Source organism: Anas platyrhynchos, chromosome 3 (genome assembly GCF_047663525.1).
Source record: "Anas platyrhynchos isolate ZD024472 breed Pekin duck chromosome 3, IASCAAS_PekinDuck_T2T, whole genome shotgun sequence".
Classification (NCBI taxonomy): Eukaryota; Metazoa; Chordata; class Aves; order Anseriformes; family Anatidae; genus Anas; species Anas platyrhynchos.
In genome coordinates this window covers 57,637,490-57,655,339 of record NC_092589.1, presented here as the reverse complement: position 1 = coordinate 57,655,339, position 17,850 = coordinate 57,637,490, and the positions used below count along the sequence as shown (strand labels likewise).

Genomic DNA, 17,850 nt, shown 5'->3' with positions numbered 1-17,850 from the left:
AAGCCCCTTGCCTAAGCAGGAACAAAATCAAAGGTAGATCAGATTGTTCAGGGCCTTATCCTGCCAAATTTTGCAAATCTTCAGGGTTAGCAGTGCTTGGGGTGGCACTGAAAATCCTGGAAGGCATCGTGCTGCTGCTAAGCAATGTCCTGAGATGTCTGACAGAAACGTAAAAATACAGTATAAGCATGGGAAGCCATCGGTGTGACTGCAAAGATGAAAGAATCACAGAGCCCAGATGAGGGCATGTGTATTGTTTGCCCCAATGCTTTTGGATGTCGATTACTAGAAGTGCACAGAAACCTGCGTTTGTCTTGTTGCAATGACACGATCAAAGGGAATCAGCAATACTGCTCCAGTATCATACGCTCAGTAACTGTCAGCCCTCAGATGTCATCTTTGCTGCTGTTTCTAGGCACTGGATTTAATGTGTCTGTGATACACAGCCACTACGTACACATAGGCCTAGCCCTAACTGAGGCACTTAGTTTTAAAAAATATGTGCAAGCTTGCAAATTTGGACAAATGAGAGGCATAGAAGGGAAAAAAAAAAAAAAAAAAAAAAAAAAAAAAAAAAAGCCACCATCCTACCTGCATTAAACAACTCGAGTCCCAGTGGTGAGATTACTGGGTTTTTTTGTTTTTTTTTTTGTTTTTTTTTTTTCAGTCGGGTTGCAAATCTTGATCTGCAATTGTTGATAGGAAAAAAGTGCAGATCCTATCACTCATGTCTTCAAGCCAAAATAGTTGAACTTCCTTGTCTCTGTAACATTACAGCTTTATCTTAACCCCAGTACTGATGGGGCTGGGCAGGGCTGTGAAATTCCCGTTCTGAAAGCCTTCATTTCTCCAAGACTAGGCAAAGCCAGTATTTTATTACTGATGATTTCAAGACACCATTATCAATTTTGCTTTCCCCTACCACTTGACCTCTAACTGAGCACCATTTTCCCTCAATTTTCCCCACAAGTATGCCTTTCAGTATGACAAACTTGCTTAAAAGGCTTGCATCCTTGCCCTATTCCACCCTGGGACTTCATACACAGTGACTAGGAAGAATTAAGGAGGAGTGAGAAAGCATTTTAGAGGGTGGAGTGGTGCACACTTAATTTTAAACTATCATTCATTAAACCGCTAATTGGAAAATCAATTGTTGGTGACCTTCCTATTTAAACGCGAGTCAATCATGCACCATTACCCCCTCTCTAGCCTCTTTGAACCCTCCTTGAACAAGGCACTCCAAGTTGTCTTCCTTTTGCCCAGAAAGCTCTGCCTTAATTTCCAGCTCCCTGTGTTGTGAGTAGTTGTGGGTAGTTGTTCAACTACACTGAACCTGCAGAAGACTGATCTGCTTCTGTTGCCCCATCACTGCATCATCTGTGTTTTTCCCTCTGGAAATAAATTGCCCTTGGGAGACAGAGCAGTACTATTTTGCTTTACTGGGGTTAAACTGCACACTCCAAGAGAGTGCAGGAGGCATGTGGAAAATGTAGACCCTGATATCAAATAATTGAACAACAAGTCTCCAGCCTTTATCTCAAGACCAACATTCCCAATCACTTAAAAAGTGACTGCTCTTCTCATTCACACACCCAAAAACTTCTCAAGTGCTGTGTTTTCTGGTGTCTGAAGCTCATAGGAGCTACTTTTATGCAAATTGAAAATATGCATTTGTATACCTTGTCGTGTAACGTTAAGTACTCCTCTGAGTGCAGGGCTTTGCAAAATTTTTGAATGACATTGTGGTTACTTTCTCACCTCGTAGCTGTTTGTGCTGAAGGGAACTGGTTGGTGAATCGCATGCAAAGCTCTCCAGATGCACTTGAATGAAGTTCCAGCTTTATGACAGTGTAGTGGGTTTACACGGCAAGTGTCTGTTAGCAGGGGGCTGCAGGGGTGTCTCCTGTGAGAAGAATCCAGAAGCTGCCCCATGTTAGATAAGGGCCAGTTTCAGACGGCTCCAAAGGGACCCACTGCTGCCCAGAGCTGAGCTAATAAGTGATGTTGTTTGTGTCTCTGTGAGAGGATATCTGAGACGGGGTAAAAACTGCTGCACAACAGCAGCTGGAAGAGCAAGGAGTGAGAACAGGTGGATGTGGCCTGGAGGAGGCTGCGGCCCATGGAGAGCCCCCGCAGGAGCAGGCCCCGGGCCGGAGCTGCAGCCCATGGAGAGGAGCCCACGCAGGAGCAGGGGGTCTGGGGGGAGCTGCTGCCCACCCGTGGGGGACCCGTGCTGGAGCAGTTTGCTCCTGAGGGATGGATGGATGGACCCCGTGGGACAGAGCTGTGTGGGAGCAGTGCTTGGAGAGCTGCTGCCTGTGGGCAGGCCCGCAGGCTCAGTTGGAGAAGGACGGCATCCCATGGGAGGGACCCCACGGGGAGCAGGGGCAGAGTGACCGTGAGGGAGTGGTGGAGGTGAAGCGTCAAGGACTGACCGCAGTCCCCATTCCCCTGATCCCATGTGCCACTTGGGGGGAGGACATAGAAGAGGGTGGATGAGGGGGTGTTTTTAGTTTCTTTCCTTTGTTTCTCACTTCTCTAGCTTGTTAGTAATAGGCAATAAACTTTGCAAATCTCCCTGTGCTGAGTCTGTTTTGCCCATTACAATAGATGCTGAGTGATCTCCCTGTCTTTATCTCAACCCTTGAGACCTTTTCATTAGATTTTCTCCCCTTTCCCTTTGAGGAGAGGGAGTGAGAGAGTGGTTGCGGTGGAGCTCAGATGCCCACCTGAGTAAAACCACCACAGACAGCAAGACAGAATTCACACCTGGAGGAGAAAGGGGAAAGGTGAGTGAAGAAACCTCTTCTTCAGTGGATGGAGGAACATACAGGCCTGTTCCCTGTGTATGATGAGGTTGAATTGCATGGCCCAAGACTGTGCAGGAAGCATGAGGAAAAGAAGGCAAATCTCTCATCTTTATCACAGGATTATCCTCTCTGATCACCTGGGTTCTGATTGAGCTTGGCCTTAAAATTAAATAAAGTAAAACCTAAAAAATAGTGGTTTATAATTTTAAACTTGACCTGTGCAATACTAAAGGTGCAGGGCTGGGATTTGGTCTGTAGCATCTGTCAAGGAAGTTGGTGAGAGGTTTGTGGGTTGTAGGAAGGAAGAGTTTCAAGCAGCCGTTGGATCAGTTCTGTAAAAAGCTGTTTGGCTAAAGAGCAAGTTTTGTTTAGAAAGTGTCAGGTCTTTCATAGAAACCTTTTCTTATTATTACCCAGCGGAGGAAGCAGACCTCAACGAGTCAAACCCCGTTCAGGATTTGTGAGCTGTTTTTTCAAATTCACATGCCAGCACCTCAGGTTAGAAGCAGAAAATGGTCTCTGATCTCCTCTCCCCTTGCAGAAGTTTCACTCAGAAGTGAGATTTAAATTTGTATTTTTATCACATCAAATGAAAGAGGTTGATTTAGAATGATAAGTGACACATTTTACAGAAAAAAAAAATGACAAGATAATTAGCATTTCTAAGTATCAAAGAGACAAAAAAAAATGAAAAAAAAAAATAAAAGAGACTTGCGGTCTCTATATACATGAGAGTCAGCTGCACATATGAAGATTGTATCATTTCTTCAGCAGTGGATGCCCTTCTTCCCTGGATTTTTTTCTGTTATCATTAGACTTTTATTATTAGTTGCCCTTTTTCCCTGGATTTTTCTTTCTTTTATCATTAGACCATTTGAAAAAGTTGCTTCCCCTTGTGAATTTTTAGCCTTCAGAAGTTCCTCTAAAGTTTTCACTCATTGTTCTGATGACACACACGATAAGAACTGACTGGTAAGAAAATTCAGAGAAAAATGTAACCAGAGCGCCTAACCAAGGTGGGTTTCCTTTTCCTGTAGTCAGAAATTGTCCTTGTGGAGACACATGATAGTCGCAGTAACTGTGATCTGGCTAAAGCTAGCAGTTTAACAGCACGTTATAATCACCTGAATTTTGCAGCTGGATGTGATCAGTTCTGGATATAAAACACTTGCTGGGTCACACAGTTGACCAAGCAAACTTCACAGCTAACTTGGTCAATCTCATGGCTGAGTTTCCAAGTTAGATTGATGAATGAGTTTCTGTGGTACTTTCCATCTGAGACAAACATATTCTTCTTTACAGAGGGAATTTGACCAAAAAAGCAGCTTTTCATGTCTTCTGCATGCAGCTCTTACTGCCCCCTGAGTCGGCAAAGCAATGGAGATGCAGGACTGCTGTCTGGAACATGTTGTAGTAGGGAGGTGAAATAACTCGTGCACATTATTGAAAACATGACTTGCATTGAACAAAAATGCAGAACTGTAAGAATGACACCTGAAAACACCCTCTTTTCCTGAGAGAGGGAATAAATTAATGGATTTCAGGGAAGAAAGATCCTGTTATTGTCACAGTTTTGGCAGTGAGCCACTCAGGATTTATTTATTATTTTTTAATGAAGTAGAAGGGGTTCCATTTGTAGGAATCCTGTGGGAAGAAGTGTCTCTGGATACATTCAGATGGTAGGAGATGATTCCTGACACCATAATCATATCTTCTTTTAGGGAACACCTGCCCTTAAGGGTCTTGGAGAAGAGGCACTGGAAGTAGCTCCTTAACTTGATAACTGTCTTATCTGCCGTAGGCTGTCATTCAGGATCCCAAGCTGCCTACCTGTTCATTCAAAGCTCACCCCTCTGCTAATTGAGTGGTGTAATCTCTGGGCCTCAGTATGGCAACGGTGTTGTTTCCTGAGTCAAGAGACCTGCCTGGGAGCAAGGGGAAGCTGAAATTGTGACTTGTGGTGTACGGGTGAGGAATGAGTCAACCTGGGAACTAGTAGGGGTGGTGCGGTACTGCAGCAAACCAACCGCTCTCCTGTGATGGATTAGCACCAAAGGCAGAACAGGCAGTAGAGAAACAAGAACTCCTTTTCCCAGACTAAAAATCAGATACCGTTTTTCCTTAGGTGGCTTTTTGTCTCACATGATACTTCTTTTTCTTGTAATTGAAGGCACTTGATAGCAGATTTCAAAAGGGAACATTATGGTGAAAATGGACCACATGGAACTCCCTGCAACATGTCACTGAATTGCAAGGCAGCAATTTTGTGATTAGCTTTTACCATTTTAAAATCATATATAGTCCAGGCAGGAATCCCTAAACCATTTTGACTTCAGTGCCACAGGAAAATATAAAGATCTATTTCTAGACAAAAGGCTGAAGAGAGAGAATTTTATTACAAAATAAATAAATAAATAAATAAAATCTGATGTTCTTGTCTTTATTTTAGATGTCAGCATTTTGGAGCACAGCCACATCCTATAGAGTGGCTTAGTCCCGAAAGAAACAGAGTTCTGGGTGACAAACACAATGCCCTACCTTCCCTAATATTAACTGTTGAACTCCAAGTGATAACCGTCAATGCAGGGAATGCAGTCTTGTCCTCCATTTCCATAAGGTCAAAGAATAAAACTATGAAGAAAACTTTCCAAAGAAGAAAACTATGAACCTTGTATCACCAAGCTAGATGAAGTGTAAGAAACCCTAAAGATCAAAGTGCACCTGAAGGAAGAAATCCCTGTGTCTGTATTGCAAAGAACTAAGTGCCAAACACAAAGTGTGGGCAGGAAAACTCCAAGATACTGGTTTGTGTGTGTGAGACTGAGACAGGATAAGTGTTGGTGGGGCTTACTGTAGTAATAACCAGTGCAGACATGAGGGAAAAATGTGGAAGAATTGGACGTGGAAAACTGAAACTGGCTGACTGAAAAGAGGGGGTCTGAGAATGGAGAGAATGGAAATGGAATTGAGCATTTGGCAGTGAGTCCACAGGAATAGACTCAGTTTGGTTCAATTAAGAGAGAAATAGCATTTGAGAAGGTGAGGAATGCAGGCAGGTAGCGGGGAGGCAATGAACATGAGGCAGAGATGGAGAGTCAGGAGTGGAAAACAAGAAGACTTGAGTCAGGTTTGTCTGGGGTAGGGTGGAACACAGGGACTCAAGCTCTGGTGGGAGGACAGGCAGGAGGGCCTACACCAGCTAGAGAGCACTTCTTTCGAGGACTTAGATGGAGCTTAAAATCCTAAGTTTTACTACTTCTCTGCTGTCAGCAAGGGTAGGTATTAGCCCTAGATTATAGAGACCTATATCTAAGTTCCCATCACAATTCATGAAGATTTTAGGGAAGGATTCAGTTGCCTAAGCATCCAGAGCTGCATCTACTTTTGATGTCTTAAAAAATTCCTCGAGGTGCCCTAAGATACCCAAATGACTGTAAAAACCTACATTCAGGCAAGAGAATTTCACCTGTGCTCAGTTCAGTCACAGGAATCCAGAGGGATCACCAACTGAAGGCTATGCAGAAGATGAGACATGAGCTCACACAAATGCTTGCACACAGGATAGCTAAATGTAGGGGCCTGCACCCTGCACCTGAGTCCCACTCCAAAAGCTTTTGAAACCTGCAGGCATGGTTTTTCTCACAACCTTTGCTAATGCTTGGCCGTAGAGTTGATGATAATGGACTTCTGCTTTAAGTAGCAGTCCTCATTCAAGTGGCAGAGAACAAGAGTTTGCAGCTCACTGGTGCACAACGTGTGGAAGGAAGGAGAGCAGTGTGTTGCTCCATGAAGAACTCCTTTGTTCTTCTGTTGGCTCTTTCAAATCCTAGAAATGAGACGTACTTCTATGTCCAAAGCCCTGCTGGGCAAACCATTCTGGGGAATCCCAGGCTGAAAATTTTCTTCTTTGCCACACAACATTGGTTTCTCCCCGGTGCAGGTTCCTCCCCGGAACAGGTGCATCCTGTGGGGAAGAACAGAGTGCAACATGTGATTAAAAACAGCAGCAGGATGCAAACATGAGAAACTGAACTCAAGCCGCACCATTAAACTTAATTTCATCATCTTTTTTACAATCCGAAGCCTTGGAACTTCTACTTAATATAGTGGGTTTTGTTTTGTTTTGTTTTGTTTTTTTCTTTCTTCTTTTGGTCTTATACATCTTGTATATTTGAAGTGTCTTCAGGAAACTTATTTAGAAAATTGTATGTGTGAAGCACGTGATGCAATAACGATGATGGAATAATATGTGGAAAATAGGGTCCTTAGTGCTATCACTCATCTCTTGTGTTGAAATCCAGCTCCAGCTGACCCTGCTATAAAGGGGGTCTTAATCCTTCTGACTAGGGAGTCAAAGGTAGCTTTGGCAGAGTCACTTAGATAATTCACTTGTTAGATGTTGCAGTTAAATATTCCTTTCTTGGATGCCAGGAAGGTTGGGCTGGATCCCTGAACGTAGTAGGGTGGACTGGTAGCAAGATAAAGCTATTTTCTGAGCTGAAGGCAGATCAATAAGTGCTAAAGCAAAGCTCTCTGTTTTGTGTTTCATCCTAGCCTTTTGAGGCCCCCTAAGTACTTATATAGAGGAGAAACCACTTGTGTGAAGGGACATGACATTAAAATAATGCTGATTGAACAGGCAAATTTTCAGAGATGGAGGAAGACCAAAGTTGTCTGCTAATGAGGGGATACATCTCTTTTGGGGTCTGTTTACATTCAGATTTTGTTTAATCATATGGTACTTCGTGGACTTGAAGAAATACAAGAGCAAGGTGAGGGGAACTGGGCCAGTCTTTTTATAAAACTCCTTTACTTTACCCTTGTTTGTTAACAAGGTGTAGAGTTCCTCTCTGATATGTTCATCTGCCTTTTTTCCCCTCTGTTGAAGTGCCCTAAAACAAGTTCTGAATGGACTTTCTTAGCCAGAAACTGAAAGGTTTAGTCCCGTGTGTATCGAGTATTTAGAGCCCAGGTAAGCTTTCTGAGTATGATTGTCATGTCTGTCTTAGGGCACCTCCTTGGACCTAAAGGGAGACTTTTCCTCTTCTCTGGTGAAGTGTCTGTACTTATTCCGGGTTTTCTGGTGTGGTTATAGGGCCAGAAAGAAGGAGTTCTTCTTTCTGGGATCCTTAATTTTCTCTGGAATCCTTTCTTCTTTGCAGTCAAAAAGAATGTGTCAGTTACTGAAGAAGTAGCTGGGTTGTTGTTTAAGTATATTTTGAAATTTGTGTTTTCTGTTCAGTGCCTTCTGAGTCTTTCCACTGCATGTGGATTGTTTTCTCACACCCATTCTGCCACAACCACAAAACACATTTTACAAAACAAAGCTGGCATTTCTGTTTGACACAGGACAAGAGGCAACTGGCACAAATTAAAACACAAGAAATTCCATCTGAAAACAAGGAAATATTCTTTTGCTTTGGGAGCCATGGGAACAGGTTGCCCAGAGAAGTTGTGGAGTCTCCATCCTTAGAGATTTTTAAAAGCCATCTGGACACAGCCCTGGGCAAGCAGCTGTAGGTGGCCCTGCTTGAGCAGGGGTGTTGGACCAGATGGCCTCCAGAGGTGCCTTCCAACCTCAGCCATGCTGTGATTTTGTGAGGCAAGAGCTGTGGATTCCACAAAATGCCAGTGGCTCTTGCAGCTCACAGCAGAGCCCTGTCTTTTGGCTTCCTTAGGAGCAGAGTGCCACTGCTTTCAGGGGCTGAGTGAGGTGGCATGTTCTCTAGCTGCAGCCTACCCTTATGGGCCTTCTTGCATCATTTTTCCTGTCACACCAGGGACTCCCTTCCCCTTTTCTCTCTGTCTTGTGAACAGCTCCACACAGCAAATACCCTGTTTGAGATGCTTGTGCATTGTTTTCCAACCAGTCACTCTCAGAGCGGCATCACCTCATTGTAACTCCCTCTCCTTCTTGCTGACAGCTGCTGCTATGTGGCAGTGTAACTTGTTTTCCTGACAGAGTTGTTCCCAAAATCTAGCCTGCAGTCTCCTACAACATCACTAACAGAGATACTGCCTGTCAGTTTCTTTCCTTCCCACTTAGAGATGTCATGTCATTCACACACAACTGCAGTGCCATGAAACAGTATAAAAGTAGGTACAATACCTGCAGTGCCTGAGTGTTTTAAAGAGAGACAATGGACAGTGTGGTGGTCATGCAGAAAAGTGTTTTATTGTAGTGAAGTTACACAGGAGAAAAACAAAAGTCTGCCTGCTCCTGGTTCAAGGCTTTACTGAGCCATAAAGGTAAGTGCTAACCAAAACAAGTTCCTACATGTAAAAACACATTGCACTTCTAGTCATTTTACAAGGTTAAAAGGACAACACCTGGAAATGTTTTTCTTTCTTTCTTTGCTTTCTTTCTTTCTTTTTTTCTTTTTCATTTTACAAATAAACTGTAATTTTGACTAGTTAAAGCTGGAATCTAGAATGTTTCCTTACAAGATTTCTTTCTTCTTCTTTTTTTTCATATAAGAGCAAAACCGAAGATGTTCTCTCAGTCTGACTAGCTGTTGAGTTCATTTCAACTAAAGGCACCTCAGACCACATGAGGCTTACTTGATACATGCCCGTAACGACCCTGTAGGGCTTCGGTGGCTCTAAACCCAGGCTCAGTACACAATACTAATGCTGGTTAGTGGTCAGATCGTTCTCATGACCAGCAAGCAGGAGGAAGGAACGGCGGCAGGTACAAAGGGCTAATTTAGGGAAGAGTGCAGAAATGGCCTTGATGACAGAAGAGCTCTTCCCCTGCTGGGGTAACTGCCAACCCACTTCTTAATGCAGAAAATCAGCAAAGCACTGTATCAGCCTGACAAACACACATGGCATAGAGCCTGTGACCATACAGAGAAAAAAAGGAAGGTGGGGCAGGTTTTGGACCTGCCTACCTTTTAATTGTCCTTTTATGGGTACAAATACAATGCTGTTTATCAACTATGGACTAGTTTTCAAACACAAAAGGTTATGTACAGCATATTTACTCATATTTTTACATAATAATACACACAGGTCTCCCCCCACCCCACCTTGTATGGTGGATGAATGTGACACGTCAAACTGACAAACAGTTCAGAAGAGCCTCCAAGAAAAAAAAAAGTTCATATGGAGCTAGCTTATTCTTGGTCCCTTGAAAGTAAAATCTTACAAAGGATGAGCAAGATATCTGTTTTTACAATATTTACTCTGCACAGTGCAAAGAGGGGGGATAGGCTCTTTAAACATAGGATTCCTTAGCATACTGGATCTGGTCTACCTCAAAAATTGGCTGGCTGCACCTCCGAGCCACGTACTCATGTTTGTTCTTTTGACAGGATTCAGACATAGCTCTCAGTCGGTACACTCCAGGGGTCACAGGTAAACTCACACGGGAGTTTATTCCAACAGTAACACTGAGAGTTTCAGTTTCTCCATCAGAATCCTTCACTGCAGGAACTCTCTCACTGGGTAGATCCCCTGGAGCTGCACAGGCTGTGCCCTGAGCACAGCTGCTGCACGGGTCAGGCAGCAAAGCGTCCTGGTTTGAAACCTTTAACCTCATAGTTTGAACCGTGAGATTGCAGGAGGGAACATGAGTGGCCAGGCAGTTTCTAGTAGCTTCTTCGTAAGAGGGTGGTCTTCCAGGATTCCTCTGGTCTACCTCTCTGAAGACCTCATCAGCTGACCTGAAACGTGGCCTTTGCTGATATGGCACAGGCAATGGTTTGTCATCCTCAGGGCTGTTTTCCTGGACAATTCTGCAAGAGAATTGATCTTTCTTTGTGACACTGTCTCTCTGGAAGCCTGTGTTTTTTCCAGGTCCCCAGCTCAGGGGGTTTGTTAGTGTTTTCCTGTGGTTTGCAAAAGAGAATGACATGGAGTGCTTTTTGATCTCTCGCCGAGGTGTGCTGCAGTCTTCATTGGGCTTGGTGCAAAAGGACTGAGGCCTATTTAAAAAAGTTTTTTTGGGACTAGAGGGTGAAACTACTGGGGAACTGGTGAAGACTGAGCCATCAGAGCTCTCCAGGGAGCAACTGGAGGATGTTTTGGGTAGAGAGTCTGTTGATAATTGGGAAGGTAAGATTGCAAGCCGTTTTTCCAGTGCCGCATTCTCCAATCCTTGTTGTTTCTGCTGTACTGGAAAATTGTCCTCACTTTTGTTTAGTTTCTGTTTCCTTATCCTGCTTTCAAAGCGGTTCTGAAAGGACAGGTCTGGCTCTGAGTACCTCCTGTCCATCGTGCTGATGTCATTATTACAGCTAGTCAGTGAACTGGCAGACATGCATGTTGGGTATCTTCTGCTCACACCAGTGCTTCTCCCTTTGGGATGTCCCACCTCACAGGTACAGGAGCTGCATTCAGCTTCAGGATCTGGGCTGTCATAGGCGGAATCATTCTGATGAGCAGCACATAGGTGTTCTGTGGGGACAAAGCAGCTGTTAGTTTTTACTGGCCATTGGAGAATAAAAGGGAACTATTGGTAAAATATTGATGTGGAAGTGCAGAACAACAGTGTCTTTAAGCCTCTGCAACACTCTGTGTTTCCACAGATGTATTCCCACATAAAATTAAAGAATTAGGAGCAGCAGCACCAGTCTGTCATAATTCCCAGTCCGTTCTCTTACCTGTGGAGCTGTCTGTATGCTCCGCTGACTCCTCAGTCAAGGCACTGGCAGGCCAGGCAATGTCCTCCCCAAATATTTCTGAGCAGTTGTCTATGAGGAACTCCACCAACACCGTCACCTGCACACAGAAAACCATAATTCAGTCAAAGGTGCTGAAAACATATTGCACGGTTTTTCCTGTTCCTGCCTAATGTAAGATGAAAGGCAGCACAGAGAAGGATGGTCAAAAATCCTTGCTTTGTCAGAGACCGAGTCCACACTACAGTGTGAGGCCTGGCACTGCACCCAGCCTGGCCCGTCCCAGTACAAGCTGAAGGCCATCAGCCAGGGTGTGTGGGTGGCAATGCCCACAGGGTGCCCTGTGCTCTCTGGGTGCGAGGTGCCCAGGAGCTGTGGTGCAGCATAGGGGGCTGCAGGGCACCCTCTGCTTGTGCTCAGAGGAGGGGAAGCCTGGCCTGTCATGCCGCAGGCACCTGGGGCACCCCCACCTCTCAGTGGTGCGGTTTTGTTTTGTGTGGCTTTGGCACTGGCAGTGGGATCCCTGTGCAGGGCTGGGGTCTGTCCCAGCGTACCTTGTCGTTCATCTCCTTCTGCACCTCCAGCGGCAGCGTGCTGTCCGTCCCCGGGCCCAGCATGTTCGGGCCAACGCAGATGGCGAGGTTGTTGGAGTCCATCCTGCTGCTGGCGGCGTTCTGGCTGATGCGGTGCAGCACGGAGAGCAAGTGCTTGAGCAAGACGAGGTTTGGTCTGGGCAGTTTGTCGGCCACCCTAAGTGAGCACAAACACAAAGTGATGTTAACCGGTGGTGCGGGGGCTGCCACTTCTTGGTTTGAGCAAGTCTCAGTTAAACTCAGGCAGACGACGCTTCCTCCAGAAAGAGGAAGGCGTGCGCCTCTTCCACTGCTGAGCAGAGGCACCATTCAGAAATCCCCAGCGGCAGCTGCGTGCGGTTAATTACAAGGTCTCGCACTGCACGGTCCCGACCGAAGGGCAGCGTCACAGCGTCCGTGCTGCTGAGCAGCTGAGGTGGCGTCAGGAGGTGTCACCAGAGGCTTCCCAACGGCACGTGAAAGGCCTGCGGTCGTGCCACAGCTCTCAGCCCTCTGGCCAGCCTCCACCTCAGCTCTTTCTGAGGAGCACTACACGGAGGTGGCCCCATGTGCCGACCTCGTGGCCCGCATGGTGACCACGCCTGTTCCTCCTGCTGGGCCTCTCCATCCCTAGGGTGAGCCCTAATGCCTTCAGGAGGTGCTGCTGCGAGAGGAGCGCCTCCCTGTGCCACTTGGCCTCTGAGCCAGCCCCACAGGGCAGCTGAGCAGCACCACAGGATTTTAAATGAGGCTCGATTCCCAGAGGAGGATGGTCACAAAACATTTTGGTTACAACACTTACTCTCTCAATTCTTCAATTTTTTCCTCCTTGCTTGGCTTCTCCAGCGCTAGCATCCACTTCTCATACAGGTCGGTTGACAGGAGCTTGGAGGGAATGTTTCGGAGGAAGTCCTGCAAGGCCAAGAGATACAGATGAAGCTTTGGACATTTTCCCCTGTGTACACAGACAGCATCACCACAACTTGGGCTCCCTAGGAGCAGGAGCTGTCTGCTCCCTAAGGTGACCATCAGCACTGGGGAGCAGCGGGCTTCATGAGTACATGCTGAGTACACTTGCATCGGTGCACTAAGAGGTCCTGGCTTTTTTCTGCTTTTTGTTCACCCCTAAATCTGACTATTCCTTGCTGAGGAGAAGAATGAAACGAGTTTCCTGTGGGTGTACAGGAAATCAGTGGCAGAAGAAGTGGAGCTGAAAAGCCAGTAGAAAAGGGAAATGCCGAACTTTCCCATGTCTGAAACTTTTCATTTGGTTTCACTCTGTTTTTTACCCTGGAGCCCCACCTAAGCCAAATTGCAACACTAAACTGTGCCTGTGCAGATGAGCTATGTTACCCACAGCAGAAAGTCAGAGCAACTCACCTTCAAGACCACTGCCAGCAGATGCACAGTTTTGCTTTTCAAATCAACATTCTCGCCTTTGTTTAGGTCCTCCTTCAACTCCTTTCGTGCTTTCTCATTGGCAGCTTTTCTGAATATCCCTTCAGTGGAAGGTCCTTTCATATACAAAATAGTGAGGAGATCCTGCAGGAAAAAAAACAGGCAGGGATGGGAGAACTGTTACTGTGAATGAAGAAAGGTCCTTTGGCAGGTGAACACTCCTTTAGAAGTAGAAGAAAAACATTGATTGAAGGTACATTTTGCTTTACACAGGTCAACATCTAGTTCTATCTCCAAGCAGATTATACTGGTAATAAACTGTTTTTCCCCTTATCCATACTTCTTTTGTACCAGTGAACTCCACTAACCTCAGAGGAGCCATCCCTGTTTCCTTCCAGAAGGAAACGAGAGGTGACTTAAACCTGGGCTCCAATTCCCCCCCTCCCAAGCCAGGCTGAATGCCTAGCAAATATTGCTTAGAAGAGGAAAAAGCATGGAAAATTGGAAAAACCATCTCAGTGGGAGAACTATCACAAGATCACTTTTTAACTAGAAGATAGTTTGTAGTTATTTTTCAGTGGCAGTCCATACCTGAACAAGTTTTGGGGAAAATATAGAAACCTCTGTATGTTTATAGTGCTGAGAGATTCATTTACATGACTTCTGTAAAATCACAGATGTTTATACCAAGCAGCATATCTGCTTCTCCAATTCCTGGTCCTGGGTTGTCTCCACTCAAAGTTACTTCCAGTGAAAGTTGCACGGGGTGGACAAAACCCACAGACCTAACTCTTTCTACATCTGGGATGGGCCATGAGCTTCCCAGAAGTGTGTATGGAGGGGAAACACCAAAATCACTCATCTCCTGAGCACTGCAGCACAAGTGCTGGGGATCCCTCATCCCACTGAAAGCCAGGATATGATAAATGTACTGCCAGGATTGCCTACCTGGACTGGCTGGGGCAGCGTGTCATCTTCCCCACAAATAATTGCCAGAGGCTGGCCAAACAGAGCAATCTTGAGGCCAGAGTCCAGCTGCCCTGGGGAATCCCCACTGGCAGAAGTTCGTCTCAGAGCAAACGGCCACGATATCACCTTCTTTCTTTTCTTCATTCCATCTGCTGCAAGCAAAACAAACAAAAAAAAACATGTTTTTTCTGGAAAAAAAAACAACAAAAAAAAAAAAACAACAACAACACAGAACTATGCAATTGTGCTGCCTTTCATCTGTGTGCAGCGCTGTGTAGTGCAGAATGAAGAGCAGAGATGTGTGTCGAAACAGCAACTCAAATTAAAACAAAAGAAAACCAAGTTGTTGCTAAGGAAACCACTGCTGAAACTGTGGGGCTGTGACCGTCCCTCCAAGGACACCACCTTTCCTGTTGGTTTTTTGCTGATTTTTTTTTCTTTTTTGCTCTCTAGTCACTATTTCCTCTTAGAGAACGGGGACACAAAAGGCACAGCAATAACAGCAAATATTTGATGTTTATAGAGATTTTTGATAGTGCAGAGGTTTCTGTGATAATTATCTAAGGCAGCTATGTCACTTGGGCAGCTTGCAATGGCAACAATTCTCACTATGCAGACATGACCATGCTCAGTCTAAGGGCATGGGTGGAACTCGGGACTCGTGCTTTTCAGCCTCTTCCACAGGCTGCAATGGCAACACGTGGCACCTGCTCTGCCAGCTCCAGAGTCGCAGTGCTGCGATGAGAGTTGTCCTGATAGAGCTTGCCCCCTGCCAGTCTGCCACTGGATAGTGATACTTGCTCCAGATCATCACTGTTGGGCCTCATTGGCTTCAGGGTCACAAATCTCATAGCGTGGGTTTTGCATCTGCACCTTAAAGAGGAGGGCATGCTAGGACTTTGGAGATGATGGTTGTATTGGTAAGAGCTGTGCTTTTTCCCTATCAGTAGAATCCTTTTGCTAGAAAGTTTTCTAAAAGCATTGCCCTCTGCAAATTTACCCTAAAGGACTTGTCTTCTACTCCAAAATGAAATTATACAAATTCTCAGGACTTGTATTTGTGGCTTAGCACGAGTCCTCGATAGTTGAGGGTTAAAGGCTGTGAGAAAGTAACCCAACGTTAGGGTCATGTAAAACCCTTGCTTCTGACTCTCCTGAGAAATGGTGTGGCATGCAAGCCTGTTCCAGACCCGCCCTGCTAATGGTCTCCTCCAGATTGTTTTGCAGGTGCTGAGGTTTTGCAGGGTGAGAGAAAACAAGCACAGGCAGTCGGATGCTGCTGCCGCCGGGGTTTATTTGCTCTGGAGCGTAACCGCTGGTAGCGGCCCTCACTGGCAGGCCCACGCCCCAGCGGCGATGCTGGTGGCAGAAAGCAGCACGTTTCCTTTCTGTTGCTGCCCAACACAATCAGACTTTGCTCTGAGGAGCACGGAATAGGAACAGGCTGGCACCCAGCACTGCCATCTGCCACGGTACATAAGGGAGGGAGGTCGCCCGCACGCGGCGGCACGCGGGGGCTGAGCCGCCCCCTGTATGGTGCTGAGCTAGAGCTGTGCCTGGGGAGGTGGAGCAGGCGGTTCTGCAGGAGTACAAGCTTGCAAGCATTTTGTACAAGAAAGCAGTTCCTCTGTTTTTAAAACTCACCAGCCAGGTGGCAAAGTCCATCCTCGGGGTCTGCTGGTCCCAACAGGGGGCATTTCTTGGCATCAGCCTGCAAGAAGCGCACCGGGGTTACGCGAGGGCCGTGAGTGAGCTGCTACAGCCACACAGAAAAACATGAGAGGCTCCAGGGAGCGACCAGAGCAAGCCAGACACCTGCTGAACGATCCCTGGGCCCAGCTGTGTCACTGCCTCACTGCCCAACCGTGGTGGTGGTGGTAAGGGCTTATGCTGCAGCCAGCACCCCCCGACCTGCCCAGCCACTCACAACCCCAGCACTCCTTTAGGCTGCTGTTTGACCCACAAAAGCTGGAAACAGCCCACCCTTCTCCATCCTCCTCCTGCTGCTGGACATTTCCTCCCCAACTTCTCCAGTGAGGAAGGGGCTGCTGCCTCACTGGCTTCAGAGCCTGCCAGGATCCTGCCCAAAACTGCCCGGGAGCCTGGGGCTCTTCTGCACACATCCACCTTCAAAGGGCTCTGCCTGCTCTCCTCCCTGCCCCGTACCCACTGCGCTCCCACAGGGGCCACCCCTTTGGAGGAGACCTGGGGTCTGGAGACGCTGCTTACCTCTGACGGGCACTCGATCAAACTCTCCATGTTGCCAGCATTTAGTGTCTTTGACTAGGCAAGAAAACAAAGACCATGCGTGAGTAATTTAATGCTACAGTTTAGAATCAGGGCTTTTCAAAGTCACTCTGTTGACAGAGCCGAAAAAAATAAAGACACTCACTGTATTACAGCTGCTTAACACTTTCATTAGGAGTTTAATCGGGGGATCTCTGGATGCTCTGGTTTCCTTAGGTCCTTTTGTTTGCCTGTTTATTGAAAAGGGAATGGACACAGAGCTTTGTAAAACTGCACCCTTTTTTTTTTTTTTTTTTTTTCCCTGCAATCCAGGCTGGCAATTCAGTATGATCCCAAACTAGCAAGATATCCCACCCAAGTCAGTCGTAAACCAGCGCTCGCTGGAAGCCTGTCTTTGTAAGGCAGCCAGTCCTGTGCTCTGTGCGCCTCTTGATTAAATCAAAAAAAAAAAAAAAAAAAAAGTGACTTTCCATTTTTAATCCATGAAAAAAAACAATCAGGCAGTGACAGCTGCCTGAGGTTGTTGCTAATGTGCCAGCACAAGGCTGAGCAAGCCAGGCAGCTCTGCCTACGAGCTGCATTTTGTGGTGGGTGTCTCTGCCCGACCCCTATTTGTGTGTGTCTCTGTACAGCTGCTTCTGGAGCACCCCACTGGCTACACCCCGACACCACGCGTTTATCCCCAGGCTTTACTTACCCAAGGAGCGAGTCCTGCCAGAGCTCCTTCACCTCCCGCAAACTGCTGAGGAAAGGAGAGGCAGCATCACTCCCCACTGCTACTAATCCCTTGGACAGACGGAGGCGACTAAACAGTTCTACCCCACGTGTGCTGCCTTATATAGCGCAGGACAGCAGGTGGAAATTCACAGGCAGGAAGCAGCATCATGGGGCAGGACTGAGATTCTGTGAAATTTCTGCCTTCCTCTTTCCTTTTAGAGGAGCTACTCTTTTTTCTTTTTTTTTTTTTTTTTTTTTTTTTTTTCCTTAAAGAAGACGAAGAGAAAAAAAAAAGACAAGCTTGTAGCTGTTATGCATGGAAAAGATGAGACACTTGCCAGGTAAAGGTTCCATCTTGCATCACGACGGCGAGGTGGGATGTGCAGAGGGGGCTGCAGTGTGGGCAGCTGCTCACTGCTAAAGGGCAGCGGGTGCCGTCTGCTCTTTGACTGCCCAGAGACCTGAGATTTGGTAGCATAAAGGCACGCCGACAAATCAACTTATGCTTAGAAT

At 46.3% G+C, this 17,850-nt stretch overlaps 1 protein-coding gene across 2 annotated transcripts; it reads right to left on the bottom strand.

The window, feature by feature from the left end:
- Window positions 1-8,963: 8,963 nt before the first annotated feature.
- On the bottom strand, window positions 8,964-17,531 carry TAGAP (T cell activation RhoGTPase activating protein). 2 transcript variants are annotated; one of them, XM_021277496.4, is made up of 10 exons: window positions 17,318-17,531; window positions 16,766-16,850; window positions 16,603-16,656; window positions 16,018-16,084; window positions 14,353-14,522; window positions 13,387-13,548; window positions 12,809-12,918; window positions 11,989-12,184; window positions 11,417-11,534; window positions 8,964-11,210 (listed from the first exon to the last, which is right to left on the bottom strand). In XM_021277496.4, exons 2-10 carry the CDS (start codon window positions 16,790-16,792, stop codon window positions 10,030-10,032), a joined length of 2,085 nt encoding a protein of 694 aa, XP_021133171.4. In that variant the 5' UTR covers window positions 16,793-16,850; window positions 17,318-17,531; the 3' UTR covers window positions 8,964-10,029. The 2 variants fall into 2 exon arrangements, with proteins under 2 accessions (XP_021133171.4, XP_005027490.4); XM_005027433.6 differs by having other exon boundaries at window positions 14,353-14,525; window positions 17,318-17,527.
- Between the last annotated feature and the right edge of the window lie 319 nt (window positions 17,532-17,850).

Excerpts from the sequence above, each read along its gene's own strand:
- TAGAP (XM_005027433.6), bottom strand. The coding sequence starts at position 16,792 with ATGAAAGTGTTAAGCAGCTGTAATACA. Across the intron at positions 16,085-16,602 it reads TGATCGAGTGCCCGTCAGAG|GCTGATGCCAAGAAATGCCC; the intron begins GTAAGCAGCGTC and ends CGCTTCTTGCAG. Across the intron at positions 11,535-11,988 it reads AGAAGGAGATGAACGACAAG|GTGACGGTGTTGGTGGAGTT; the intron begins GTACGCTGGGAC and ends TTCTGTGTGCAG.